At 63.3% G+C, this 22,551-nt stretch overlaps 3 protein-coding genes across 11 annotated transcripts; 2 read left to right on the top strand and 1 right to left on the bottom strand.

The window, feature by feature from the left end:
• Positions 1-1,732: 1,732 nt before the first annotated feature.
• Positions 1,733-17,479, top strand: DNMT1 (DNA methyltransferase 1). Of its 9 annotated transcripts, none has more exons than XM_054808010.1 (35): positions 1,733-1,857; positions 4,420-4,462; positions 4,812-4,910; positions 5,042-5,149; positions 5,232-5,502; positions 5,818-5,890; positions 6,157-6,247; positions 6,360-6,400; positions 6,544-6,595; positions 6,946-7,029; positions 7,122-7,231; positions 7,324-7,442; positions 7,593-7,685; positions 8,718-8,869; positions 8,947-9,134; positions 9,604-9,793; positions 10,000-10,097; positions 10,211-10,358; positions 10,471-10,586; positions 10,784-10,985; positions 11,073-11,209; positions 11,328-11,501; positions 12,109-12,330; positions 12,961-13,153; positions 13,593-13,683; positions 14,267-14,401; positions 14,528-14,810; positions 14,912-15,053; positions 15,255-15,421; positions 15,502-15,679; positions 15,962-16,157; positions 16,230-16,393; positions 16,490-16,606; positions 16,739-16,801; positions 16,985-17,479. In XM_054808010.1, the coding sequence occupies exons 1-34, from the start codon at positions 1,799-1,801 to the stop codon at positions 16,784-16,786; spliced, it is 4,584 nt and encodes a 1,527-aa protein (XP_054663985.1). In that variant the 5' UTR covers positions 1,733-1,798; the 3' UTR covers positions 16,787-16,801; positions 16,985-17,479. The 9 variants fall into 9 exon arrangements, with proteins under 9 accessions (XP_054663985.1, XP_054663982.1, XP_054663988.1 ...); XM_054808007.1 differs by having other exon boundaries at positions 16,711-16,801; XM_054808013.1 differs by lacking the exon at positions 4,812-4,910 and having other exon boundaries at positions 11,076-11,209; positions 16,711-16,801.
• Positions 17,480-17,622: 143 nt separating this feature from the next.
• Positions 17,623-20,729, top strand: EIF3G (eukaryotic translation initiation factor 3 subunit G). Its single transcript, XM_054807833.1, has 11 exons — positions 17,623-17,709; positions 18,117-18,166; positions 18,600-18,692; positions 18,779-18,867; positions 19,118-19,177; positions 19,432-19,536; positions 19,646-19,835; positions 19,938-20,045; positions 20,167-20,303; positions 20,392-20,498; positions 20,643-20,729. Exons 1-11 carry the CDS (start codon positions 17,690-17,692, stop codon positions 20,656-20,658), a joined length of 975 nt encoding a protein of 324 aa, XP_054663808.1. The 5' UTR covers positions 17,623-17,689; the 3' UTR covers positions 20,659-20,729.
• A 253-nt stretch (positions 20,730-20,982) lies between these two features.
• P2RY11 (purinergic receptor P2Y11) lies at positions 20,983-22,082 on the bottom strand. The gene has a single exon (XM_054807785.1). The coding sequence runs from the start codon at positions 22,068-22,070 to the stop codon at positions 21,105-21,107; it is 966 nt and encodes a 321-aa protein (XP_054663760.1). The 5' UTR covers positions 22,071-22,082; the 3' UTR covers positions 20,983-21,104.
• Positions 22,083-22,551: the final 469 nt, after the last annotated feature.

Raw genomic sequence — 22,551 nt, 5'->3', positions numbered from 1 at the left:
GTCCCCCCGCTCCCTGGTGCGCCTTCGGGGAGGGCTGAGGGGGGGACACGGGAGGGACCCCGAGTGTGGCTGGATGGGGATGTTCAGTGCTCGGCAGCTTTTCCCACCGGGAACCGTTTCCTCCCACCGCGGTAGATCTTTGTCGTCGCCCCGGCTTTCGCTGCCTGCCTGTGCGCTGGCGGGCGATGCCGTGGTATCGGGTCGGGCAGACGCTTCATCGCCGCCGTCTCGCATGGCTCCTGCCTTGACCGCAGTTGCTTCCTCACCGCGGCGGTGACAGCATTTTGAGGAAGGCCTGGGCCGCACCAGGGGGAAGTGAGGGGATACGCGCTCCCCTCCTCCCCGGCCCCACGGGCCCCCTCTGTGCTCCTGCAGCCGCCCCAACCCGGTTCCTCATGCTCCCCGGTGCTGGCTCGAGCTTGGGATGCCGGTGCCGGTGCCGGCGCCAAAACCTCTGATGCCCCAATTTGGCCCCGTTTCCTCCCTGAGAGCGTGCAGAAGAAATGGGGGTGGGGGGTTTCATTTCCTGTCCCTCACCGCAGCCGTCAGACAGGTCCCCATCTCGGCACTCCGCAGGCGCCCTGGCAATGACCCGTGGCGTTTTGGCTGCTTTTGCAGCGCCGGGGCCCCGTGCAGGTCCCTGACCGCCTCTGCGGGCGATGAGGAGGGGAAAGTCCACTGTTTCCCCATCGCCCGCCATGCTGTGGCAATGGGGACCCCCAAGCCCGGCCAGCAGAGCCCCCCCCCCCGATGCTGAGGGCAGCTCCTGGCGGGGATGGTGATGGATGGGGGAACCCCATGGGAACGGGAAGGGCCATGGCTGCCGTCATGATTCATTACAGCCAGGCGGGAGCCGGGGGGCCTCGCCGAAGCATGGGGGGACGCCGGGGGGCCCGGCACGGGGCTGTGCCGGGGGTTTGCACTGCGTTGCACGTGCGTGCGAGGGGCTGAGGGTCCCACAGCTGGGGCCCACCCTGGGCTGTTGCTGGGTGGCATAGAGCAGCCCTGGGGCTGTCCGTCCCCCCCCCCCCCCGCCCTGCCATGGTACCGCCTGTGTCCCCCCCCCATCTTCACCGCACTATGGTGTGTCCCCCACATTGTACAGTGCACCCCCCCATCCCTACAGTGGTACAGCCCATTCCCCCCCCCTTTCCCCACAGTGGTACAGCCCACACCCGCTGTGACAGCTCTTTCCCCCCCCCATCCCCGCAGTGCTATGGCCCGTGTCCCCCCCGTCCCCTAGTGGTACGGCCCGCCGCCCCCACTCCCCGCAGTGGTACGGTCCCTCCCGACCCCCCCTACTCGCCCCGCAGTGGTACGTCCCTCCCACACCCCCCCCGCAGTGGTACGGTCCCCCCTGAGGCAGCACCCCCCCCCCTCCCCGCAGTGGTACGCCCTCCTGCCCGCCCCCCCCCCCCGCCTCGCAGTGGTACGGTCCCCCCTGAGGCGGCCCCTCCGGCCCGGCCCCTCCGGGCCGCGTCTCCCCGGGCCGCCCCGTTCCGGCCGCCCCCGGACAGGTACCGCCCCGCCGGCCCGGGCCCGCAGCCCCCCCTCGGCCCGGGGTATGTGTGTGTGTGTCCCCGCTCCGCCCGCCCCCGGGAGGGGCCTCTTTCCTCCCCCCCCTCCCGGGGTTGGTCTGTGTTCCCCCCCCCCCCCCCGGGCGGAATGGTATCTCCCGCCCTCCCCCTCCGCTCCCCCCCTCCGCCATGGTCTCGCCCGGCGCCGCCCCGCCCCCGCCGCTGGTTTCGGCGCGAATCCGCCGCCCGGCCCCGCCGCTCCCGCCGCCGCCGCCGCCCCGATGCCGGCCCGGGCCGCCCCGCTGCCCCCGGCCCCGCTGCCCGCCGAGCTGCGCCGACGGTGAGTCCCCGGCCCTGGCAGCGCCCCGTTCTTCCCCCGCCCGGGCCCGGCGGTGCCCGGCTGCCACCTGCGCTGCGCTGACACCCCCCCGGCACGGCTCGGCTCGGCTCGGCGCTGCAACTCCCGGTATCGCGCTGACAGCCCCCCGCTATCGCGCTGACAGCCCCCCCGGTGTTGCACCGCGTTGCTCTGACCCCCCCCCCCCCGGCATTGCATTGCGTTGCATTGCGCTGCCCCGAGCTCCCCACCACCACCCCCCCCCCCCCCCCGGCAGAGCGGGGAGCCCGGTGCTGCGCTGACAGCCCGCTCCCCCGGCACGGCACGGCACGGCCCGGCACGGCCCTGCCACCCCCCCACCCCGCACCCCCCCGCTCCTGCCACCCCCGAGGTGTGGGGAGCCCAGCGCTGCACCCCTCCCCGCTTTGCAATGTCGTGCAACGTGGGGTGTCCCCGTCCCCGCCCCCCCCCAGTACCGGTGCGCTGCACCCCGCTGCACAGCCCGGACCCTCGGCGCTGCGCTGACACCCACCCCCCCCCACCTGACACCCCCCAGTGCCGCTTGACACCCCCAGTGCAGAGCGCTGACCCCCCAGCCCTGCGCCGCGCAGAGCCCCGCTCTTCCCCACACCTTGCACTGACCCCCAACACCGCCTTGACCCCCACAGTGCGGCGTCCTGCGTCGCGTGGACCCCCCAGTGCTGCTTGACACCCCCAGTGCAGTGTGCTGAGCCCCCCAGCCCCGTGCTGTGCAGACCCCCGCTCTTCCCTACGCTTTGCGCTGACCCCCCAACACTGTGTTGACCCCCCTGTGCAGTGTCCTGCTCCCCCACCTATCGCATGGACCCCCCTGGGCAGCGTGCTGCCCCCCCCCAGCACTACCCTGACACCCCCAGTGCCGTGCACTGGCCCCCCGTGCATCGCATGGGCCCCCCAGCACTGCCCTGACCCTCAGCACCCCCTTGACCCCCCCTCATGCTCACCTTGCCCCCCAGCACTGCACCCCGTGGCCCCCCAGATCCCCCAGCACCCTGCTGAGCCCCACCATGGCTCGGCAACGCACCACACCGGGGGTCCCCGCAGCCCCTCTGCCCCACGGGGCAGCCCTGACCCCCAGCTGTGTGTGGGGGGCACCCTGGGGGGGGCCGTCAGGGTGCTCCTGCCCCACAGCCGGGCCCCACGTGGCGGTGGGGACACCCGGCCTTGTCCCCACGCAGCTTTGTCCCCACGCTGCCGCTCGGAGCAGGGAGCGAAGGTGCGCCTGGCTGGGGTGGGGGGGACCCTGGGTGGCCCCCCACCTTTCTGCAGGGTGAGGGGCACGGAAATCCCTTCCTGGAGGGGCACGGAAGCGGGGCGCAGCGGGGACATTTCCTTCCCCTGGGACAGGGGGTTTCCAGCCGTCGCCCTCCTCGCTCCGGAGGGATCCGGCACAGTCTCAGTGTCCCCCCCACCGGCTCTCGCCCCCGCCGCCGGCAGCGGGGAGGACACATGGAGGGGTTGGCGTTTCCTGCGCCGTATTCCCCGCCGGCTATTGTCCCTTCCGCTCGGCTCCCGGCATCCCCTGGCCGGCGGGAAGGGGGGAGCCCGCGCTCGCCGGCTGCTGCCAAGCCGTTCTCTGGTTTGGCTACCCCTCTTCCGGTGCGGCGGCCGCGCGGCACAGCCTTGGCGCGCCCCGACCTTTCCCTGTCCGCCGTTGGTATCCGCCGGAGCGCCGGCTGCATGGCCGTCCTCAAATCCAGGTGCCGGTGACGGGATGGGATTTATCGCCCTCCTGGTTTTTGGGGGGGGTGGCGGTGGGGACCCCCTCGACCTCCCTGCTTGCCCCGGTTCGAAGGAAGCAGTGGCGGCGTGGGGGCAGGAAGCCAAAAAACCGGGCGGCCGGAGGTGAGACGGGAGCGAATGGAGCCGGTGCCGGACATGCCGGCAGCACCGGAGAGGTCCCATCCCGTGTCCCGGCAGGCGGAAGCGCTCCTGGGGGGTGGCCGCATGGCCCCGGTCCGGCAGACGGGCTCTCCGTTTGGGCGGGAGAGCCGCGGTGAGCCGTGGGGGGAGCGCTGTGGTCGTGCCAAGCCCCCGGCAGTGGCGGCGGGGACGGGGTTTTCTCCTCGCCGTCCCCTCGCCGTGGGGCTGGGGGCTGTCCCCGCCGCGCAGGGGCAGCGCCAGCCGCTTCCCCCCACCCTCCGTCGCCGCTTTGTGCCGCTGGCGCTGTGGGAAGACGACACGTGGCTTCTCCCCCGTGTTTTTTTGCCGTCTCCACACAGGGGTAGGGCACGGGTGGGCAACGAGCCCCTGCCGCTCCCTTGGGGGGTCCCCTGGGCACCGGCATCCCTTCCCCAGCCCCCCTTTATTCCCTGCCTGGGAGCCGAGCATCCCTCTTGCTCCAAGGGAGTTCGGCCCCACTTTGCGGTCACAGCCCGGGCCGCTCCTTTGCCAGGTGCCGTTTCTGGAGCCGTTGAGGCGATTTTGGGGGTCTGTCCTGGTCGCCCCTGCCCGTCGGCGTGCCCCCCGTAACCTCGTTGCCCGTCAGCAGAGCGTGGTCTGACCCCCAGCGCTCTTCTCTTGCAGGCTGCAGGACTTGGAGAGGGATGAAGACAGCCTGAGCGAGAAGGTGAGTGTCCCTGGCGCCGGTTTGGGCTCCGCCATCCCGTGTCGTCATCGCTGGTCCCGCGTCGGGCGCCGCCGGGCGCCGCCGTCAGGCTCGGGACGCTCCGGCTTGCAGCGGTGGGAATCGGCGGGGCTCCGCAGCCGGCTCCTGGATGCTCGGCGCAGACGTGACTCTGATGCCGAGCAGGGAACTGCGATTCATCGGCGCTCCCGAGCCTCTTGTTTCTCTGCCGCCGCGGTGTTGTGAGGATGGGGGGAGTCCGGAGCCCCCCCCCCGGGGTGGGGTGGGGGGGGACGGGGACAGCGCAGCGGGCTGGCCGAGTGAGACCCCCGTGTCTCCCTTGCTGGCCCAGCTCCCTGGACCCGGTGAGGTCGTAGTCCCGGTGTCGGCGCTGTCCGTTGTCATATGGAAACCGCCGTCACCTCATATCAGGAGGGTCCCCGTGAGCTGGGTGAGCGGCGCCCGGATTCGGAGCGACAGGCGGTTCGGCTCAGCCCGGCCACCTACGGAGACGTTGTTCCGCCGAGCCTCGCGGGGAACGTCACCGCCGCCTGCTCCACGCCGTCCCCTCTGTCCCCGCAGGAGTGCGTCAAGGAGAAGCTGAGCCTCATCCATGGCTTCCTCCAAGCCGATGTCCAGAACCAGTTGAGCGAGTTGGAAGCCAAACTCCGCTGCGAGGAGCTGTCGGAGGTGAGACCCTGGGTTTTTTTTGGCTCTTTGACGGCGCGGCTCACCGGAGCCGGGTGGTTTAATCGATGCTCTTCTCTCCCAGGAGAGATACCTGGCCAAGGTGAAAGCCCTGCTCCACCAAGAGCTCTCGGCAGAGAATGGGGACGCGGTGCCGTTGCTGCAGGCTTCCAACGGATGCTCCAAAAACGGCGCCTACGGGAGCGACGAGGACTCGGAGCGAGCAGGACCCGATGGGGAAGAAGACAGCGCAATGGAGATGGAGGAAGCAGCCGCCTCTTCCTCCTCCTCTTCGTCGGTTCCCACGCTGCGGGCACGCAAGGCCAGGAGGAGCCGATCCAACGGGGAAAGCAAAAGTAACGGTGGCACCGGGAGCGGCTTGGTTTCCCATCCTCTTTCCCAACACGCTTAAACTAAATAATTTATTACGGTTAAACACCAAGCGGAAGCACGGTGGTTCCTGGAGGGATTGAGAGCAGAGATCCCCACCCCGGGAAGGGTTTTGGGGTCTCCTCGCCTTGCTCTGGGATGACGGGGTGCAGGGCGAGGGGTGCTGTCGCCCGTGGTGGTCCCAGTCCCACCCCAGTGGGGTGTTGCGGGAGGGGAAGGGCCGTTAACCATGGGGACACCCCCCCCCCCACTAACGCAGTCCCTTGCCGGCTTCCTAACAGAGTCTCTCGCCAGTTCCCGGGTCACTCGCAGCTCCGGCCGGCAGCCGACCATCCTGGGCATGTTCTCCAAAGGGTCAGTACGGCGACGGGGCTGGCGCCTCCTTTACCGCGTCCCCCAGGAGCCTTCACCCTCTTCTTCCTCTCTCCGCCATCCAGGGCTGATGGGTTCGATCCCAAAACTTGGGGTTCCCAACAGGAGCGGCCTTGGGGACCTGCCGGGCGCTTCCCTGGGGAATCCCGCTCCTGTCGGTGCCGGGAGAGCCCCTCGTGTGTCCCCCCCCGCCAAGCCCTGGTGGCGTCGGACCCTCGGATTGATCCGTTCCGTTTTAAAACCGGCAGGTCTAACAAACGGAAATCGGAGGAGGTGAACAGGGAAGTGAAGCAGGAGGCGATGAGCGTGGAGAAGGAGGAAGAGGAGCTGGACGAGAAGGTGTGTGCCGGTGCCGGCTGAGGTTTTGGCCGGCTGCTTTGCCCAGTCGAGTTGTCCTGGGGGGCACGGTGCTCTCCAGCCTCCCCTTACGCCCCTTCGTTTCTCCCTCAAGGAACAAGATGAGAAAAGGATTAAAATCGAAACCAAAGAAGGGTAAGGAGGAAGGAGAGCGTTCCCCGTTTTGGGCCAGTAACTGTCGGTGCCCGTTTCCCTCCGCCGTGGCCTCGTTAGCGCGGGGAGAATGACGACATGACGCTGCTCTGTGTCCTCATCCCTTTGTATTTTCCTGTACCCAGGTTGGATATAAAAGATGAAATTACTCAGGTTAAAACTACACCACCTGCTAAAGTAAGTTCCTTTTCCTCCGTTTCAGCATTTTGGGGACTTTTAAAATTCTTTTAGCTCTTCCAAAAAGCGGCTAGATTTCCCTAAGGGAAAAATAAAGCCATTTCCAACCCATGCAGCCGCTAAAAAAATCAACCCCCCCAGCAAGGTGGGGAGCAGCACAGCCTGTGTGAGCTTGGGCCGCTTTCAAGGCGAGGGCAGCGGCCGCTGTTTTGCTGCCTGGATGCTTTAAAAACGAGGGTCGTGCTAACGAACGGGACCGTTTGGGGAAAAAGGTTTGAGCCTGATCGTGGGCTGAAGTTCACGGAGGTGGGGGGGAGAGAAAAACCGATGACGTCTCCGCTGTCTTGCAGACCACCCCTCCCAAGTGCATCGACTGCAGGCAGTACCTCGATGATCCCGACCTCAAATTCTTCCAAGGGGATCCTGATGATGCCGTAAGGGATTTAATAATGTTCCTTCTCTGGGTCCGGGGAGAGCTGTCACGTTAACGGGAACGCTCGTTAAATGTCCTCTCCCCCTCGCTCAGCTGGAGGAGCCGGAAATGCTGACGGATGAACGCTTGTCCCTCTTTGACGCTAACGAAGACGGCTTTGAGAGCTACGAGGACCTGCCGCAGCACAAAGTCACCTCTTTCAGGTGAGCTGCGGGGAACGCAGGCTATAAAAACCTGCTGAATCCGCAAACCCCGTGGGACAACGCAGCAAACTACAACCTCTGTCCCTTGCCAGCGTCTACGACAAGCGAGGTCACTTGTGCCCCTTTGACACCGGCCTGATAGAGAGGAACATCGAGTTGTATTTCAGCGGCGCCGTGAAGCCCATCTATGATGATAACCCGTGTCTGGACGGTGAGTCGGACGTGGAGGAGCCTCGAGGGCTGCGGGGACGGTTGATTTGTCACTTTAAATTTCAGCTCAATGCCACTTGCAAAATGAAACTGGATCCAGGTGGCACTTTGTCACCCACGGAGACTGAAATTTGTGTTTTCTCGCTTTCAGGTGGGGTGAGAGCCAAGAAGTTGGGACCCATAAACGCCTGGTGGATCACGGGGTTCGATGGAGGGGAGAAGGCTTTGATCGGCTTCACCACAGGTGGGTGAGCGAGGACGGGGGGAGGTTGGGCTTGGGGAGCGCGCCTGGCGTGGGATTTACGTCTCCGCTGCGCGTCTGGCTGGCGAACGAACTTTATTTGGGTTCGTGGACTTCGCTGCTGCTGGGAACTTGCACCAGCGAGCACGCGGCAAGGTGGAGGACCGCGCTGAAGCTCGGGTCTGGGTTTATTTAGCTCGGCGGCATCCAGGCTTATGTTAAATGGATATAAAACCTCTTGCTGAGCTCGCAGCTGCCAGCAGCACCCTGCGTGAAGCTTTTGGGGCTGGGACAAGCAAGGTGGCTGGAGGGGGGAGCCTCCCGGCCAGCCTTTCCCTGGCAGGATCCGTCCTCTGCTCCCTCCTCTGCGGGAAGCTCCCGGGGACGGGTCAGGGTCTCTTTCGCAGGGAGTTTTCTCTTCGCTTTTGACCTCTTGGCCACCGTTTCAGGGCTCTGTTGCTTTCTCGCGGGCTTTTCGGACAGGTTTGTGTTGAGAAAGTTCTTGGAGGAATGCCCAGGCCCAGCCAGCCCTTGGCTCTGTGTCCCAGCGGGCTTTTTCACTCTCTAGTCAAATTGGGGGAAGAAGCTGATATTTGAGGGTTTAAAAGCTTTTTCCCTTCACCATTTCTGCAAGGAACCCTTCCAATAACCCGGTGATACCAGAGGAGGACTTAACTCTCCTGTGCATCAGCAAATGGAGTTTGTAGTGACAGGAAAAAAAAAAAAAAACAAACCCCAAATCCTGGATTGTCTTTGCTTTCTAATTAGGTAACAGCAAAACCAAAAGGCTAGCGCGTGGATAGTGTGCCCCAGCTCACGTCCCCACTCCCCCCCTCGCTTTGGTGGTGATAGCTGAGTGACCGTGGGTCCCAGCTCGTGGTAGAGCTTCCCCGCACGCTTAGGTCTTGGTGCTGTAGCAGCGTGGACGGGCTGGTCTTTCCCTCCCCAGGACCCGCTTGCCGCAGTCCTAGCTCGTCCTTAAACACCGCTAAATTCCCCGGTATTTAACCGCCCGCCGCGATCTCTCCGCCGCAGCCTTTGCGGATTACATCCTGATGGAGCCCAGCGAGGAGTATGCTCCCATCTTCGCCCTCATGCAAGAAAAGATCTACATGAGTAAAATTGTCGTCGAGTTCCTGCAGAACAACCGCGACGTCAGCTACGAGGATCTGCTCAACAAAATCGAGGTGAAAATCCGATGGCGGCGGTATCCGGGGGTGGGTGTTGCTTTGTCACCCTTTCCCTAACCACCCCCTCCTCGCAGACCACCGTACCTCCCGCGGGGCTGAACTTCAACCGCTTCACAGAGGACTCGCTCCTGCGGCACGCCCAGTTCGTGGTGGAACAGGTAGAAAGCTACGACGAAGCTGGGGACAGCGACGAACCCCCCGTCCTCATCACGCCCTGCATGAGGGACTTGATCAAGCTGGCTGGAGTCACCCTGGGGAAGAGGTGAGCCCCATCTCCCCACGTAGATGCTCTCTTTGGGGGGGCACTTGGCTTTGCAGCATCCCAGGAGGAGCCCGGCGGGTTGGGGATCCATCCATGAAAATCCTTTTGCTTGTTCCCAGCTGGGATGACCTGAAGGTTTAGGCTCAGTGGCACGAGCGGCACTGGGAAATGAGAGCGGAAATCCTCCCCAAAGTGGGGAAACCCTCTGCCTAGCACTCCCCCGAGGGAGGAAGGGAACTGGGCTGGGTCCCCAGAGCCTGGCTTTGCTCTTTGTCCTGCTGTAGCGTCCCTTTGGGACCCCCTGCCAGCCGCAGCACGTGCCTGGAGGCCTGTTAGGGGATCCCACCGTGGTCCTCGGCCCTTGGGTGCCCTGGGGACCCTCCTTGGATGCCTGGCTGTTTGTTGTGGCTGTAGCCGTCAGCGATACGAGGCACAGAGTCCCCTCTCACCGCTCTCACCTTGGTCGCAGGCGAGCCGTCAGGCGGCAGGCCATCCGGCACCCCACCAAAATAGACAAGGACAAGGGTCCCACCAAAGCCACCACCACCAAGCTGGTGTACCTCATCTTCGACACCTTCTTCTCGGAGCAGATCGAGAAGGACGAGAAGGAAGATGACAAGGAGAACGCCATGAAGCGCCGGCGCTGCGGCGTCTGCGAGGTAACGGGGGGGGGCTGGCGTGGAGCCGAAGTGACCTGGTCTTTGTCCCCTCCGTCCTGCCTGAATGGCCCCTTCTGGGGTCGCTCCCTTGGGGCAGGAGATCGATTCCCCAAGGCCACCGAGCTCCCCTCGGTCCCTGTCCCTCCTGCCTGGGGCGTCTCCGCTGTGTCTGCCCGTGCTCAGCCTGTCCCCTCTCCCTTCTCCAGGTCTGCCAGCAGCCCGAGTGTGGGAAGTGCAAAGCTTGCCAGAACATGGTGAAGTTTGGGGGCAGCGGACGGAGTAAGCAGGCTTGTTTGCAGAGGAGGTGCGTCTCCCCCTGGCAGCAATGTCTCCTGCCAAAGTCCTGTCCACCTCCGGAGGGAGGGGACGTGGTTCCCGCACCGTGCCCTGCTGCAATGACGGTCCCTGTGTCCCCAGGTGTCCCAACCTGGCTGTCCGGGAAGCCGATGAGGATGAGGAGGTGGATGACAACATCCCCGAGATGCCATCGCCCAAGAAGATGCTGCAGGGGAGGAAGAAGAAGCAGAACAAGAGCCGTATCTCCTGGGTGGGGGAGCCCATCAAGGTGAGGCTGGGCAGGACCCCGCTGGGGTGGGTGTTTGGGCTGTGAAGGGGGCTGCGTCGCTCGCCGGCGAGGGGATTTAACCGTGCTCCCCGCTGTCCCCCTGCTTCTGTAGAGCGATGGGAAGAAGGACTACTACCAGAGGGTCTGCATTGACTCGGAGACCCTGGAGGTGGGAGACTGTGTCTCCGTCAGCCCCGACGATCCCACCAAGCCCCTCTACCTCGCCAGGTCGGTGCCGTGGTGCTGAAGAGGACGAGTCTCTGCTCCTGCTGGGGTGGACGTTTGTGGGGAGAGCTGACGTTCCCAATTAGAGAACCCTAATTGCTTGGCCGTGCTGCCGTTTGAGGACTCTCCAGCTCTGGCAAGGCTCAGAGCAGCTCAGCCCTTTTCTCGGCGCCCCGTAACCCTGGCTCCTTCCCCCTCAGGGTGACAGCCATGTGGGAGGACAGCAGTGGCCAGATGTTCCACGCGCACTGGTTCTGCCCGGGCTCCGACACCGTCCTGGGGGCCACCTCTGACCCCCTGGAGCTCTTCTTGGTGGACGAGTGCGAGGACATGCAGCTCTCCTACATCCACGGCAAAGTCAAAGTGATCTACAAGGCGCCATCGGAGAATTGGTCCATGGAGGTGGGTGACAGCCCTGCAAACCCCGGCCGGCTGGGCCAGGCACGGCACGGGCAGCGGCACCGATCCCTGTGAACACCTCTCTCCTAGCAGGGCGGGCTGGACATGGAGATCAAGATGGTGGAAGACGATGGGAGAACTTACTTCTATCAGATGTGGTACGACCAGGAGTACGCTCGGTTTGAATCCCCACCGAAAACTCAGCCCACGGAAGACAACAAATACAAGTGAGCGTGCGCAGGATCTCTCTCGGGATCTGCTCTGCTCAAAACGAGCAGCAGGAGCCTCTCAGCTCCCGGCAGCACCGCAGCCGGCCTCGGCAGGGTCCTGTCCGCCTTCCTGCAGGTTCTGCATGAGCTGCACGCGCCTGGACGAGGTAAGGCACAAGGAGATACCCAAAGTGGCTGAGCCCCTGGAGGAAGGGGACGGGAAGATGTTCTACGCCATGGCCACCAAGAACGGAGTACAGTACAGGGTGGGAGATGGCGTCTACCTCCTGCCAGAAGCCTTTTCCTTCAGGTTGGTGCTTGCAGGGGGCTGTAAGAGCTTCTCAGATGCTCTTCGGTCAGGCTTTTGGTAGCAGAGGAGATAGTGTCGGGGCAGTGAATCCCACCTGCAAACGAAACGGTTATTACGCTAATTTCCAAAAGCTTAGCTTAAAAATAAAGGTGTCTGTAACCCAAATTTCACCTCCTGTGATTAAACGGAGCAACCTTTCTCTGATCAGACAATCCCGATCGCTGAACTGCCGCGTTCTGGCAGATGAATCGGAATCCTTTCGCGCGTTGCTTTTTCTTGCAAAGAGCGAGCCTGGGTAGATGAAAGGTGAAACACGCCCCTGCCTGCTGCCCGTAATTACGGGAGGAGAAATGGCAAACCTCTTCGGGGAGAGGGCTGGGGCAGCAACCGGTCGGCACCTTGGTTTGCACCGCGCGCGGTTACGGGATGGTCTGGCTGTAAAATGCCCGTGCTGCGGACCAGGAGGTTTGGTGCCTGCCAAGGAGAGCAGAAGAGGAGGAGGAAGCAGGCAGGCTAGGCAGCGACGTGGGAGGAGGGTTCTCTGTGCTGCTAGGGTTTTTTTGGGGGAAAGGGATACCCCAACCTCCTTCTCTCCCCTTCTCCCCAGCATGAAACCCGCTAGCCCAGCCAAGCGCCCCAAAAAGGAGGCGGTGGATGAGGAACTGTACCCGGAGCACTACCGCAAGTACTCGGAGTACATCAAGGGCAGCAACCTGGATGCCCCCGACCCTTACCGCGTGGGCCGCATCAAAGAGATCTTCTGCAACATCCGCAGCAACGGCAAACCCAACGAGGCCGACATCAAGCTGCGCATCTGCAAGTTTTACAGGTGAAGAGCGCTGCCGGGGTCTGCGTTATAGGGGTGCAGAGCCCCCCAAGGGGGCTGCAGGGTTCTCCCGAGATCGTGGGTGCTGGGAGAAGCTCTGCGCCGTCGGCTCGAGGTCGTGCCACAGTCAGGTGCATCGGCACTGCTCGAAGGGGCTGACTGCCGTGCTGGTCTGGGCTCAGGCCCGGTGCTGAGCCGCGCCACCAGCACCGTCCCAGGGCGTGGATGTTTACCCAAACATTTGCAGGCCCTTACTCATCTCCTTCACACCACGGAGGGATGTGTGCGAAGAGCCTTGGCAGCGGGAGAGGAGCGTGCTGACGCTCAGACCCCATGCGTTTTGAGCCTAACAGCTCCTCGCTTTAGATCTCTTTGTCTTTAAATTCACTTACCAGCTCCGGTGCCAATTCCCCCCCTCCCTCCTCCAAGAACCCCCCCCCCAAAAAACTCCATTTGGTATGAAACAAATCATCCCTTTGGTGCTGCGCCCAGGCCGTGCCAGCGAACATGCGCAGCCGGAGGAAATAAACCCTCTCTTTGGGGAGACGGAGCGGCGCGAGCATCGGAGGCTGGACTGGGGTGTGAGGATCTTGCCAAAAACATTTCCCCGATCCAGGTGCTTTTTCCCTGCAGACCTGAAAACACGCACAAGTCCATGAAAGCCAGCTACCACGCGGACATCAACCTCCTGTACTGGAGCGATGAGGAAACGACGGTTGATTTCCGCGCTGTGCAGGGCCGTTGCACAGTGGTGTACGGGGAAGACCTGACGGAGAGCATCCAGGACTACTCCGCCGGTGGGCTCGACCGCTTCTACTTCTTGGAGGTGAGGAAGATGAGGTTTGAGGGGTATGGCTGCATCCCCAGGCACTGAGCAGAGCAGGCGCATCGATCCCTGCCTGTCCTGTTTCTCCGGGTGCGTTTTGCATGGAGGAGCTGTTGTGCAGAGCGAGGATTTGTAGCCCGTTGCAGGCTCCTGGCAACTAAGTCTCAGAGGCAGAGGAAGCTTTGATCTGAGCGTCACCAGGAGCTGGCTGGAGCGGTTGCTCCCTATGGAGCTGAGGGGACAAATTTGGACCCTCGGGCAGCTGCCCTGGCTCCCCGAGGCAATGGAGGGGGAGGTGATGGAGCCTCTGCGGCCCCCGGCGCTGTGCCTGTGTCCTGCCCTTCAGTTTTGCAGCCCCAATGGGGTGTTGGCAATGCCTCGGCTGTTTCTGAGCTAGAAAAGCTGTGTTCGAGTGTCCTGAAGTCGTTCTCTTCCCCAGGCTTACAATGCAAAAACCAAGAGCTTTGAAGATCCTCCCAACCACGCTCGGAGCTCTGGCAATAAAGGGAAGGGGAAGGGGAAAGGGAAAGGTAAGTCTGCTTGCGGGGAGAGGTCTCGGGTGGGTGAACCGGTTCGTGTCTGCCGTTACGTGCTGCCGAGCAGAGATAAGACCGACCAGATGTTTCTGTGCTCTCCTCCTTGCTCCGATGCTCTGGCAGGATGCAGCAGTGTGGTTTTAAGGCACCTAATTTCTTTGAACTAAACCTTGCAGAGACAGCACCTGGTCCTGCAGAGATCTCAAAGCCTTTCACTTGGCAACCCTCTGCCAGGGGCTGGCCGCTTCGTAGCGTAGGGTTTGTACCCTGCTCCCGACACGGGGAGCTGCCCCGTGAGTTATCGCTGCGCCCATCTGACCCTCCAGAAACCCTCTGCCCGCGCCCCACGGGCCGTTGGATGGAAAGGGATCGCGCGGAGGGGAGGGAAAAGACAAGAGGCTTCCCTTCCAAATGCAAGGGCGTATTCTGGCAGCGGCAGTGAAACAATTAAGGGGCAGAAAGGTGCTTGAAGCTGATGTTTTAGCTGCTGCGGAGGAGGGGGAGAAGAATTTGCCTTGTAAGCACTAAGAGGAGGAAATGACTTTGCCTTTTGATGTGAGCGGTGCTCTCTTCGCAGGCAAAGGCAAAGGGAAGTCGTCGGTGAGCTGCGAGCAAAGCGAGCAGGAGCCGGTTGAGCTGAAACTGCCCAAGCTGCGGACCTTGGATGTCTTCTCTGGCTGCGGAGGGCTGTCCGAGGGCTTCCACCAGGCAGGTGAGCGGCAGAGCGGGGACAGCGGTGGGGCGACGAGTAGTTCCTCCGAGCTGACCGTTGCATTTGGCACGAGCCGGCGCTCTGCTCCTCCGCGGGGGTTCAAAATCCTTCGCTTTGTCTCCCCAGGTGTATCGGAGACGCTCTGGGCCATCGAGATGTGGGAACCGGCCGCCCAGGCTTTCCGACTGAACAATCCCAGCACTACCGTCTTCACGGAGGATTGCAACGTCCTGCTGAAGCTGGTCATGTCTGGTGAGAAGACCAACTCACTGGGGCAGAAGCTGCCGCAGAAGGGGGATGTGGAGATGCTGTGTGGTGGTCCCCCGTGCCAGGGCTTCAGCGGCATGAACCGCTTCAACTCCCGCACCTACTCCAAGTTCAAGAACTCCCTGGTGGTCTCCTTCCTCAGGTGAGCAGGGGAGGCAGCGAGGAGCTGTTGGGGCACAGGCACGGACCCCCGCCTCCAACATTGCTCTGGCCTTGCTCCCGTGTCCCTCTCCCTCCTCGCAGTTACTGCGACTACTACAGACCGCGGTTCTTCCTTCTGGAGAACGTCAGGAACTTTGTGTCCTTCAAGCGTTCCATGGTGCTGAAGCTCACCTTGCGTTGCCTCGTCCGTATGGGTTACCAGTGCACCTTTGGGGTCCTACAGGTAGGGTGGTGGGTGACCCTGAGACAGTTAACGAGGTGAAAACCCTTCTCCTCTCACCCGGCTCTGCCGTGAACCGTTGAGCATTTGTCTGAGCTGCTCCTTGGCTTCCCTTGGTGGCTTGAGGGATGTTCCCAGCTCTTTGAGGGCATGGACTGGACAGGGAAACTCCAGCCCCTTCAGGAGTTGTCCCTTCTTTCCCAGGCTGGCCAGTACGGTGTGGCCCAGACACGGCGGAGAGCCATCGTCCTTGCCGCGGCTCCCGGCGAGAAGCTGCCCATGTTCCCTGAGCCCTTGCACGTGTTTGCACCCCGTGCCTGTCAGCTCAGCGTCGTGGTGGACGACAAGAAGTTCGTTAGCAATATCACCCGGTGAGCCTTTGGAGCCGTGCTGGGGCCAGCGAGGGGCAGGGCGAGGCATTGGCCACTCATGGCTCCCTCCTTCCTCCCAGGACGTATTCCGGCCCCTTCCGCACCATCACAGTGCGGGACACCATGTCTGACCTTCCGGAGATCAGGAACGGTGCCTCTGCCCTGGAGATCTCCTACAACGGGGAGCCCCAGTCCTGGTTCCAGCGGCAGATCCGGGGTTCCCAGTATCAGCCCATCCTCAGGGACCATATCTGCAAGGTGTGGATGCTGGGGTCTCAACGTGGGGACCCCGGGCCGCATTCGGACCCCCCAGACCCAAACAGCTGGGGGTCAAGGGCAGGTTGGATGTGGGGTAGGGAGAGTGGGACCTTCCCCAAGCCCTCCATGGTTAATTTGACCAAAGATGAGGCCGGTGGAGCTGCAGGGACCTGTCCCTCTTTCTCAGTCTTCCCTGGAGAGAGGACCGGGGCTCTTGGGGTGGCTGGTGTCCCTCTGCGTCCCCTACCCTGCCGACGGTGACGGTGGGCTTGTTGTTGGCAGGACATGAGTGCCTTGGTCGCAGCCCGGATGAGACACATCCCCTTGGCCCCCGGTTCCGATTGGCGCGACCTGCCCAACATCGAGGTGCGGCTGTCGGACGGCACGACCACGCGCAAGCTGCGGTACACGCACCACGAGAAGAAAAACGGCCGCAGCAGCTCCGGGGCATTACGAGGGGTCTGCTCCTGCGTTGAAGGTAGGTGCTGGCTCCCCGAAAATCATCTGTGGCTGCCTCTCCGTCCCCTCTTCACCTTCTCCATCTCCCTAGGCAAACCCTGCGACCCCGCGGACCGGCAATTCAACACCCTCATCCCCTGGTGCCTGCCCCACACCGGCAACCGGCACAACCACTGGGCCGGGCTTTACGGCCGTCTGGAGTGGGACGGCTTCTTCAGCACCACCGTCACCAACCCTGAGCCCATGGGCAAGCAGGTGGGTGCCACCGGATCCCTCCCCTCCGCCGGGAAGGGCAGGCATTGCCAAATGGCCGCTGCGGGTTCCGACCGTCGGTTTTATTTGTTGCCATAGGGTCGGGTGCTGCACCCGGAGCAGCACCGGGTGGTGAGCGTGAGGGAGTGCGCCCGCTCCCAGGGCTTCCCTGATACCTATCGCCTCTTCGGGAACATCCTCGACAAGCACAGACAGGTGAGTGCCAGCCGCTCGTCAGTGGCAAACCCCTCACCAGCGGCATCCCCTTGCCGGCGGCGTGGCGGAGCCGGCGCTCAGCGTTAACCCTCCCTCTGTCGCAGGTCGGTAACGCAGTGCCTCCTCCTCTAGCCAAAGCCATCGGGCTGGAGATCAAGTCGTGTGTGTTGGCGAAGTTGAGAGAAGACATGGCGGGTAGGTCCTGTGCTGAGAGATGCTGCCGTTCCCCTGCCTTGTGCTGCGGGTGGAGGGGTTGGATACGCCGTCCCTGGCCCCAGCCCTCCCTCGAGGTGTCCTGGTTTGGGGCTGAGCGCCGCAGGGCCCATCCTGCTCCCCCGGGTTGGGGTATAGTGGTGTCACCCCCTCCTCTGTCCCCAGAGACCAGCGCCCTGGAGAAGATGGAGACCATGGAAACCGCCGACTGATGCGCGGCCTCTCCTTTGGCACCAGGACTCCCAAACATGCACTGATTTATTTTAACCCTTTTTTTGTTTGTTTTATTTGATTTTTGGTTTTTTTTTTTTTTTGTTTTGTTTTGGTTTTGTTTTTTTTTTTAAATTCCCGGCCTGTGGGGATCCCCTGTGGCCTGTCCTCCTCCCCCCCCCAGCCCCACTCGTGTCTGTCTCCCGGCTTCCCTCTGCCGCTGTCTGTGATGGTCGAATTCCACTACCGCCCCGGGAACCCCCCCCCGGCCCCTGGCAGAGCTCTGTGGGACCCCCCAGTCCTGGCCCTGCCCTGGGGCCCCGCTCCCTGTTTTTACGCCGCATTGTATTGAAAATAATAGGCCGCTTTGTACAAGTGGGAATTGATACTTTATGTAGTTTTTATATGTTGTAATATTTCTTCAAATAAATCTCTCCTATAAATTATAAACGCCTTGTACCTCCCCGGTTTTTTTCGGGCCTAGCGTGGGCCTCGGCCCCGCGGGGGCCACTGAGGTGTTGCCTGGCAACCGGTTCCCGCCATGCAACGCGACCCGCTCTGCCCCTCCCCTTCCGCTTGTCTAACGCCGGAAGTGGCGCAGCGCCGCCGGAAGTGTGGCGCCTCCTTCCGGTCGCTGTACGTGAGGGAGGTGGGAGCGCGATGCCGACGGGCGACTACGAGTGAGGAGACCGGGACGGGCCCGGGAAGGGGAAGGTCACGGGAACCGGGCGTTGGGCCTGGGCTCGGCCCAGGGAGCAGGGCCGTAGGGGAGGAGAACGTCAGGGGGAGCGGGGCTGGGGCACGGCGGCAGCCGGTGGGACCCCGGTGTGGGGTCTGAGGGGGCTTCGGGTGGTGCTGCGGCTCTGGCGGGTGAGGGGAAGGGAAAGGGGCCTGGGCGGCGCCGGTGCTGGGGCCCGAGGGCGGCGGAAGCGGCGAGGGGGGAGCGTCGGGGGGGAGGGCAGGGCCCGGGGCTGAGGGGAGGGCGGCCTGGCCGGGACCGGGGGTGAAGGGGGCAGCAGGGTCCCCCAGCGAAGGGACAGGCGGCCTGGCGGGGGGCAGCGGGTTTAAGGCTCTGCTCTCTCCACAGCTCCAAGCCCAGCTGGGCCGACCAGGTGGAAGAGGAGGGTGGAGAAGACGGTGAGTGTCTCCTGCCCCAGGCCGGTTCCCTCCCCCATTTTCTCCTGTTGCTCCTCCTGCTGGTAACTTGAGATTTTTTTCTGGAGAAAAAGAGCAGTTGCTGTTCCTAAAACAGCCCAGAGACGTGCCCACTTTTTGTCCGGGGTTAAAAACAGGCTCCTAGGCTCTTTTCCGTGGCTGATCCTTGTGAGCAGTGTGTGCCTGACCTGGAACAGGGAGCAGGACCCCTCTCACCATCCTCATTCCACCCATTTTAGGGGCTGAGGAAGCCCAGGGGGGTGGAGCAGCTATGGTTTCTTGGCTCTTTGCCCTTTTCTCATGCTCAGAGGAGAAAGCAGGGCAGGGAGAGGCTGTGCCAGGGCACGGGGCTCCTTCCCCCTCTGCCGGGCTCACCCTAAGCGAGGGGGTGACTCTTCCCCTTCTCTTTCTGCAGACAAATGCATCACCAGCGAGCTGCTGAAGGACATCCCCCTGCCAGGGGTGCTGGGGGGCAGCCTGAGTGCTGAGGCCGAGCTGCTGAAGGGAGGTGAGAGCTGGGCGAGAGGTGGGGGGGCTGTTTTCCTGCCACCCGCCCTATGTCAGACGTTGTCTCACTGTCCCCCCTCCTCGCAGGCCCGCTCCCCTCCCCGAAAGAGCTCATCAACGGCAACATCAAAACCATCACGGAGTATCGTGAGGAGGAGGATGGGCGCAAGGTGAAGGTGAGCAGTGCGTCCTGGGTTGATGTTTTGGCTTCCCCCCCCCAGACCCCTCAGCTCTGCCCCGGCGCAGGGGCTGATCCCTGCCTGCACGATCGGGCAGCGCCCGGCAGCAGGGACATCCTGTCGGAGCCCCATTTCGACTCTGCTGCTTCAGGCAGCCCCAAACTCGGCCCGCGTGTGGCGGAGGCACGTCTGCCACGCTCGTGCCGTCCCTCCTCCTGCGCTGATCGGTTCTTTTGCGCCTTTACAGATCATCCGCACCTTCCGTATTGAAACCAGGAAGGCCTCCAAGGCCGTGGCCCGTCGGAAGGTGAGCGTCTCCTGCGGGAAGGGCGAGGGGGGGACAGCGTTCCTTCTGCTGGGAGGGAAAGCTGCGCTCCAGCAGGAATCACTTCGTCTCCCAGCCCTCCGCTTCTGCCCATTCCTTCTCAAGCTCCCAACGACCCCTGGGTGGGGATCATTTCCCTTCCCGCTGGCTGCTCCTGCTCTGTGTTCAGCGATCGCTCGGGGATGTGCCATGCAAGTGGGGGGTCCCCCCTTTTTCCTCCTCCGTTTTCTCCCCAGAACTGGAAGAAATTTGGCAACTCGGAGTTCGATGCCCCTGGACCGAACGTGGCCACCACCACGGTGAGCGATGACGTCTTCATGACCTTCATCACCAGCAAAGAGGTGGGTCGAGCACAGTGGGGAGCCCCCGGGCCTGTGGGGAGCCCCCGGTGAGGCCGTTCCCAGGCTCGTGGTGGATCCCGTGGGACTCAGGATTCTCTTTGTCCCCCAGGACCTGAACTGCCAGGAGGAGGAAGATCCCATGAACAAGCTGAAGGGGCAGAAGATTGTCTCGTGCCGTATCTGCAAAGGTGACCACTGGACTACCCGCTGTCCCTACAAGGACACCTTGGGACCGATGCAGAAGGAGTTGGCCGAGCAGTTGGGGCTGTCCACAGGCGAGAAGGAGAAGCTGCCTGGAGGTACGGCACCCCTTTATCCTGAGACGGGGGGGGCAATGGTGGGGGGCCGCTGTTTGCCTGCGGGCAGTCTCACCTCCTGCCTGTCTCCTCTCCTGCCCTCAGAGCCGGAGCCGGTGCAGGCTCAGCAGAGCAAGACGGGCAAGTACGTCCCCCCCAGCCTGAGAGACGGAGCCAGCCGCCGCGGGGAGTCCATGCAGCCCAACCGCAGGGGTAAGTCGAGGCCTGTCTTCACGCGCTTGATGCCGGGTCTCCGCGGTGTCACGTACGGCGCGTGCTGGCTCCGACCGCAGTCCCGCCAGGGGCCTTGACCTTCCTCGTCCTTCCTCCCCAGCTGACGACAATGCCACCATCCGTGTTACCAACCTGTCCGAGGACACGCGTGAGACTGATCTCCAGGAGCTGTTCCGGCCCTTCGGCTCCATCTCCAGGATCTATTTAGCCAAGGACAAGACCACCGGGCAGTCCAAGGTGGGCACGGAGGGATTTTCCCCTTGAGGGGGGCTGGGGAGGAGACCCCCCTGCTTCCTCTCACCCTCTCGCTTCCCTCCCACCCCAGGGTTTTGCCTTCATCAGCTTCCACCGCCGGGAGGACGCGGCCCGGGCTATTGCTGGGGTCTCCGGATTTGGCTACGACCACTTGATCCTCAATGTGGAATGGGCCAAGTAAGTGCCAGGGGGTGGCTTGGAGGCTTGGGGTGCAGCGGTGGTGCACAGTCTGTCCCTGCCGGGTGCTGGGGGTCTGCGCCCGGACCCCCCTCTCCTTACCGCGCTCTCCCCTCTCCTTACCACACTCTTCCTCCTCCACAGACCCTCCACCAATTGAATCTGGTGCGGCGCCGGTTCCTGGCGAGAGCAGTCGGCACTTCTAAATAAAGACGCGTGGTCTGGTATGCACCAAGGTGTCGATCTGAGCTGTGGGAGGGGGGGGTTCACCCTGTCCCTGTCACCGCGCCGTCCCGTGACAGAGCCACGGCTGCCCCCGACTTGTCCCCGGCACATGGCAGGGCTGGCAGCACCCAAGCCAGCGACGCGGGGAAGGGCATGGCGCCGCCGATCCTGGGTTTTTAGGCTCATCCCCAGCTTTTCAGCTAGGAAAAAGGGGGATCTCTACCAAAAAAAGGTGTGACACGAGGCTGCGTGTGCCGTTTCGGTTTTAATCTCCCTCCTCCCATGTTACTGCCGCCCTTTCCAGGAGGGAAACGCGTGCCTGAGGGCCACACCGAGCCCTGTGCGGCTGTACCAGCCGCCTTGGGCCACCCCGGGGGGCTCCTAGGTTGCCGGCTGCAGCTCCACGCGCTCAGCCTGCTCCTCGGCGGCAGTGCCGGTGCCGCAGCTGGCACCGCAGCAGTTGTGCACGCTCTTAGCCAGGGCGGCGTAGAGCAGCGGTTGCAGGCAGATGTTGAGGTTAACCAGGATCTTGCAGACCTGAGTGGTGGTGTGGATGGCTCTGGAGACGGCGCAATTCTCCGTGCCCGGTCGCAGCAGGCGACGCCATAGATTGAGATTACGGAAAATATGGTAGGGCAGGTAGGAAAAGGCATAGAGAGCTACTCCCGCTCCCACCAGCATTCCCACCTTCCGTTTTTCCGTCTGGCTGAGGTGAGGATTACGGAAAACGGTGCGGATGATGGCGGCGTAGCAGAAGGCGGTGAGCAGGAAGGGCAGCCCGCAGCCCAGCCCGGCCAGCAGCAGGCTGTAGGGATAAAACTCTTGCAGCCGTTGCGGCGCCGCGCTCCCCAAACACTCGATAACACCCTCCGCCTCTTGCAGCTCCGAAAAAAAAAAAGTGGGTGCCGAGAGCGCCGCGGCCAGCACCCAAATGACCGCGCTCAGCGCCTTGGCGTGGCGCGGTCGTAGCCGTCCGTGAATCTGCAGCGGGTAAACGATTCCGAGGTAGCGGTTGAGGCTGATGCAGGTGACGAAGAAGATGCCGCCATAGAGGTTGCAGTTGAAAAGGAACCGTTCCAGCTTGCACAGCACCGCTCCGTAGCGCCAATCCTTGGGTGGATAGTAATACGCCGCCAGAAACGGCAGCGAGAGGGAGTAGAGCATCCCGCTGACGGCCAGGTGGAAGGAGTAGACGATGCCGCTGTGCCAGGAGCGCTCGCGGGTGGCCAAATGGTAGACGGCCATGCCGTTACCCAGCAGCGCCGGCGGGAATTGTGCCGCCAGCACTGGCCACAGCGACTCCTGGAAGCTGCTGAAGTTACTGCAGTGACCAGGGTGGGTGGCCATCTCAGGGGGGGGGGGTCCTCCCGGTGTGTGTACCCCCCCCCGTTTTTGCAGGCGGGGGGGGGGCAGTTTTGGTTGCAGGCAGCTCAGAGGCAGAGCGTGGCCACGAGGCCGCTGCCGGCAAATGGCTGCGCAAGGAAGCGGCGAGAGTTGGCAAGCGCCGGCTGCCTCACGCTGTGAGCGAGGCCTTGTGGTCCCACGTTGGGGACAGATTGCGTCCCCCTGTCCGTCCCCCCCTACCCGACTCGCTCAGCTCCCAGGGTGCAGGCAGGACTCCCAGGGTGCAGGCAGGGCTCAGCCCTGCCGCTCGCCCCACTCACCCCGTCCTCGGGGCCCGCGCTCACCTCCCTCCTCTCTCGTCCCTCCCTTCTGGGTGGCAGTCACAGGGCTGGGCGAGGTCCTGCCGGTTTTGGGGACAAAAGGCTGGCGGGGGGGGGGGGGGGGGGGGCAGGTTGCAGGCAGGGAGGAGCCACTTCCCCTTCAG

The sequence above is a fragment of the Grus americana genome, chromosome 33 (genome assembly GCF_028858705.1).
Source record: "Grus americana isolate bGruAme1 chromosome 33, bGruAme1.mat, whole genome shotgun sequence".
NCBI classification, from domain to species: Eukaryota; Metazoa; Chordata; class Aves; order Gruiformes; family Gruidae; genus Grus; species Grus americana.
Note: the sequence above shows the minus strand (reverse complement) of the source record. Positions and strands in the feature narration are given on the sequence as shown.

Excerpts from the sequence above, each read along its gene's own strand:
- DNMT1 (XM_054808005.1), top strand. The coding sequence starts at position 1,799 with ATGCCGGCCCGGGCCGCCCCGCTGCCCCCGGCCCCGCTGCCCGCCGAG. Across the intron at positions 4,911-5,041 it reads GGAGGGTCCCCGTGAGCTGG|GAGTGCGTCAAGGAGAAGCT; the intron begins GTGAGCGGCGCC and ends CTGTCCCCGCAG. Across the intron at positions 14,811-14,911 it reads CTGGTGGTCTCCTTCCTCAG|TTACTGCGACTACTACAGAC; the intron begins GTGAGCAGGGGA and ends CCCTCCTCGCAG.
- EIF3G (XM_054807833.1), top strand. The coding sequence starts at position 17,690 with ATGCCGACGGGCGACTACGA. Across the intron at positions 19,178-19,431 it reads AGGCCGTGGCCCGTCGGAAG|AACTGGAAGAAATTTGGCAA; the intron begins GTGAGCGTCTCC and ends TTTTCTCCCCAG. Across the intron at positions 20,304-20,391 it reads AGACCACCGGGCAGTCCAAG|GGTTTTGCCTTCATCAGCTT; the intron begins GTGGGCACGGAG and ends CTCCCACCCCAG.
- P2RY11 (XM_054807785.1), bottom strand. The coding sequence starts at position 22,070 with ATGGCCACCCACCCTGGTCACTGCAGTAACTTCAGCAGCTTCCAGGAG.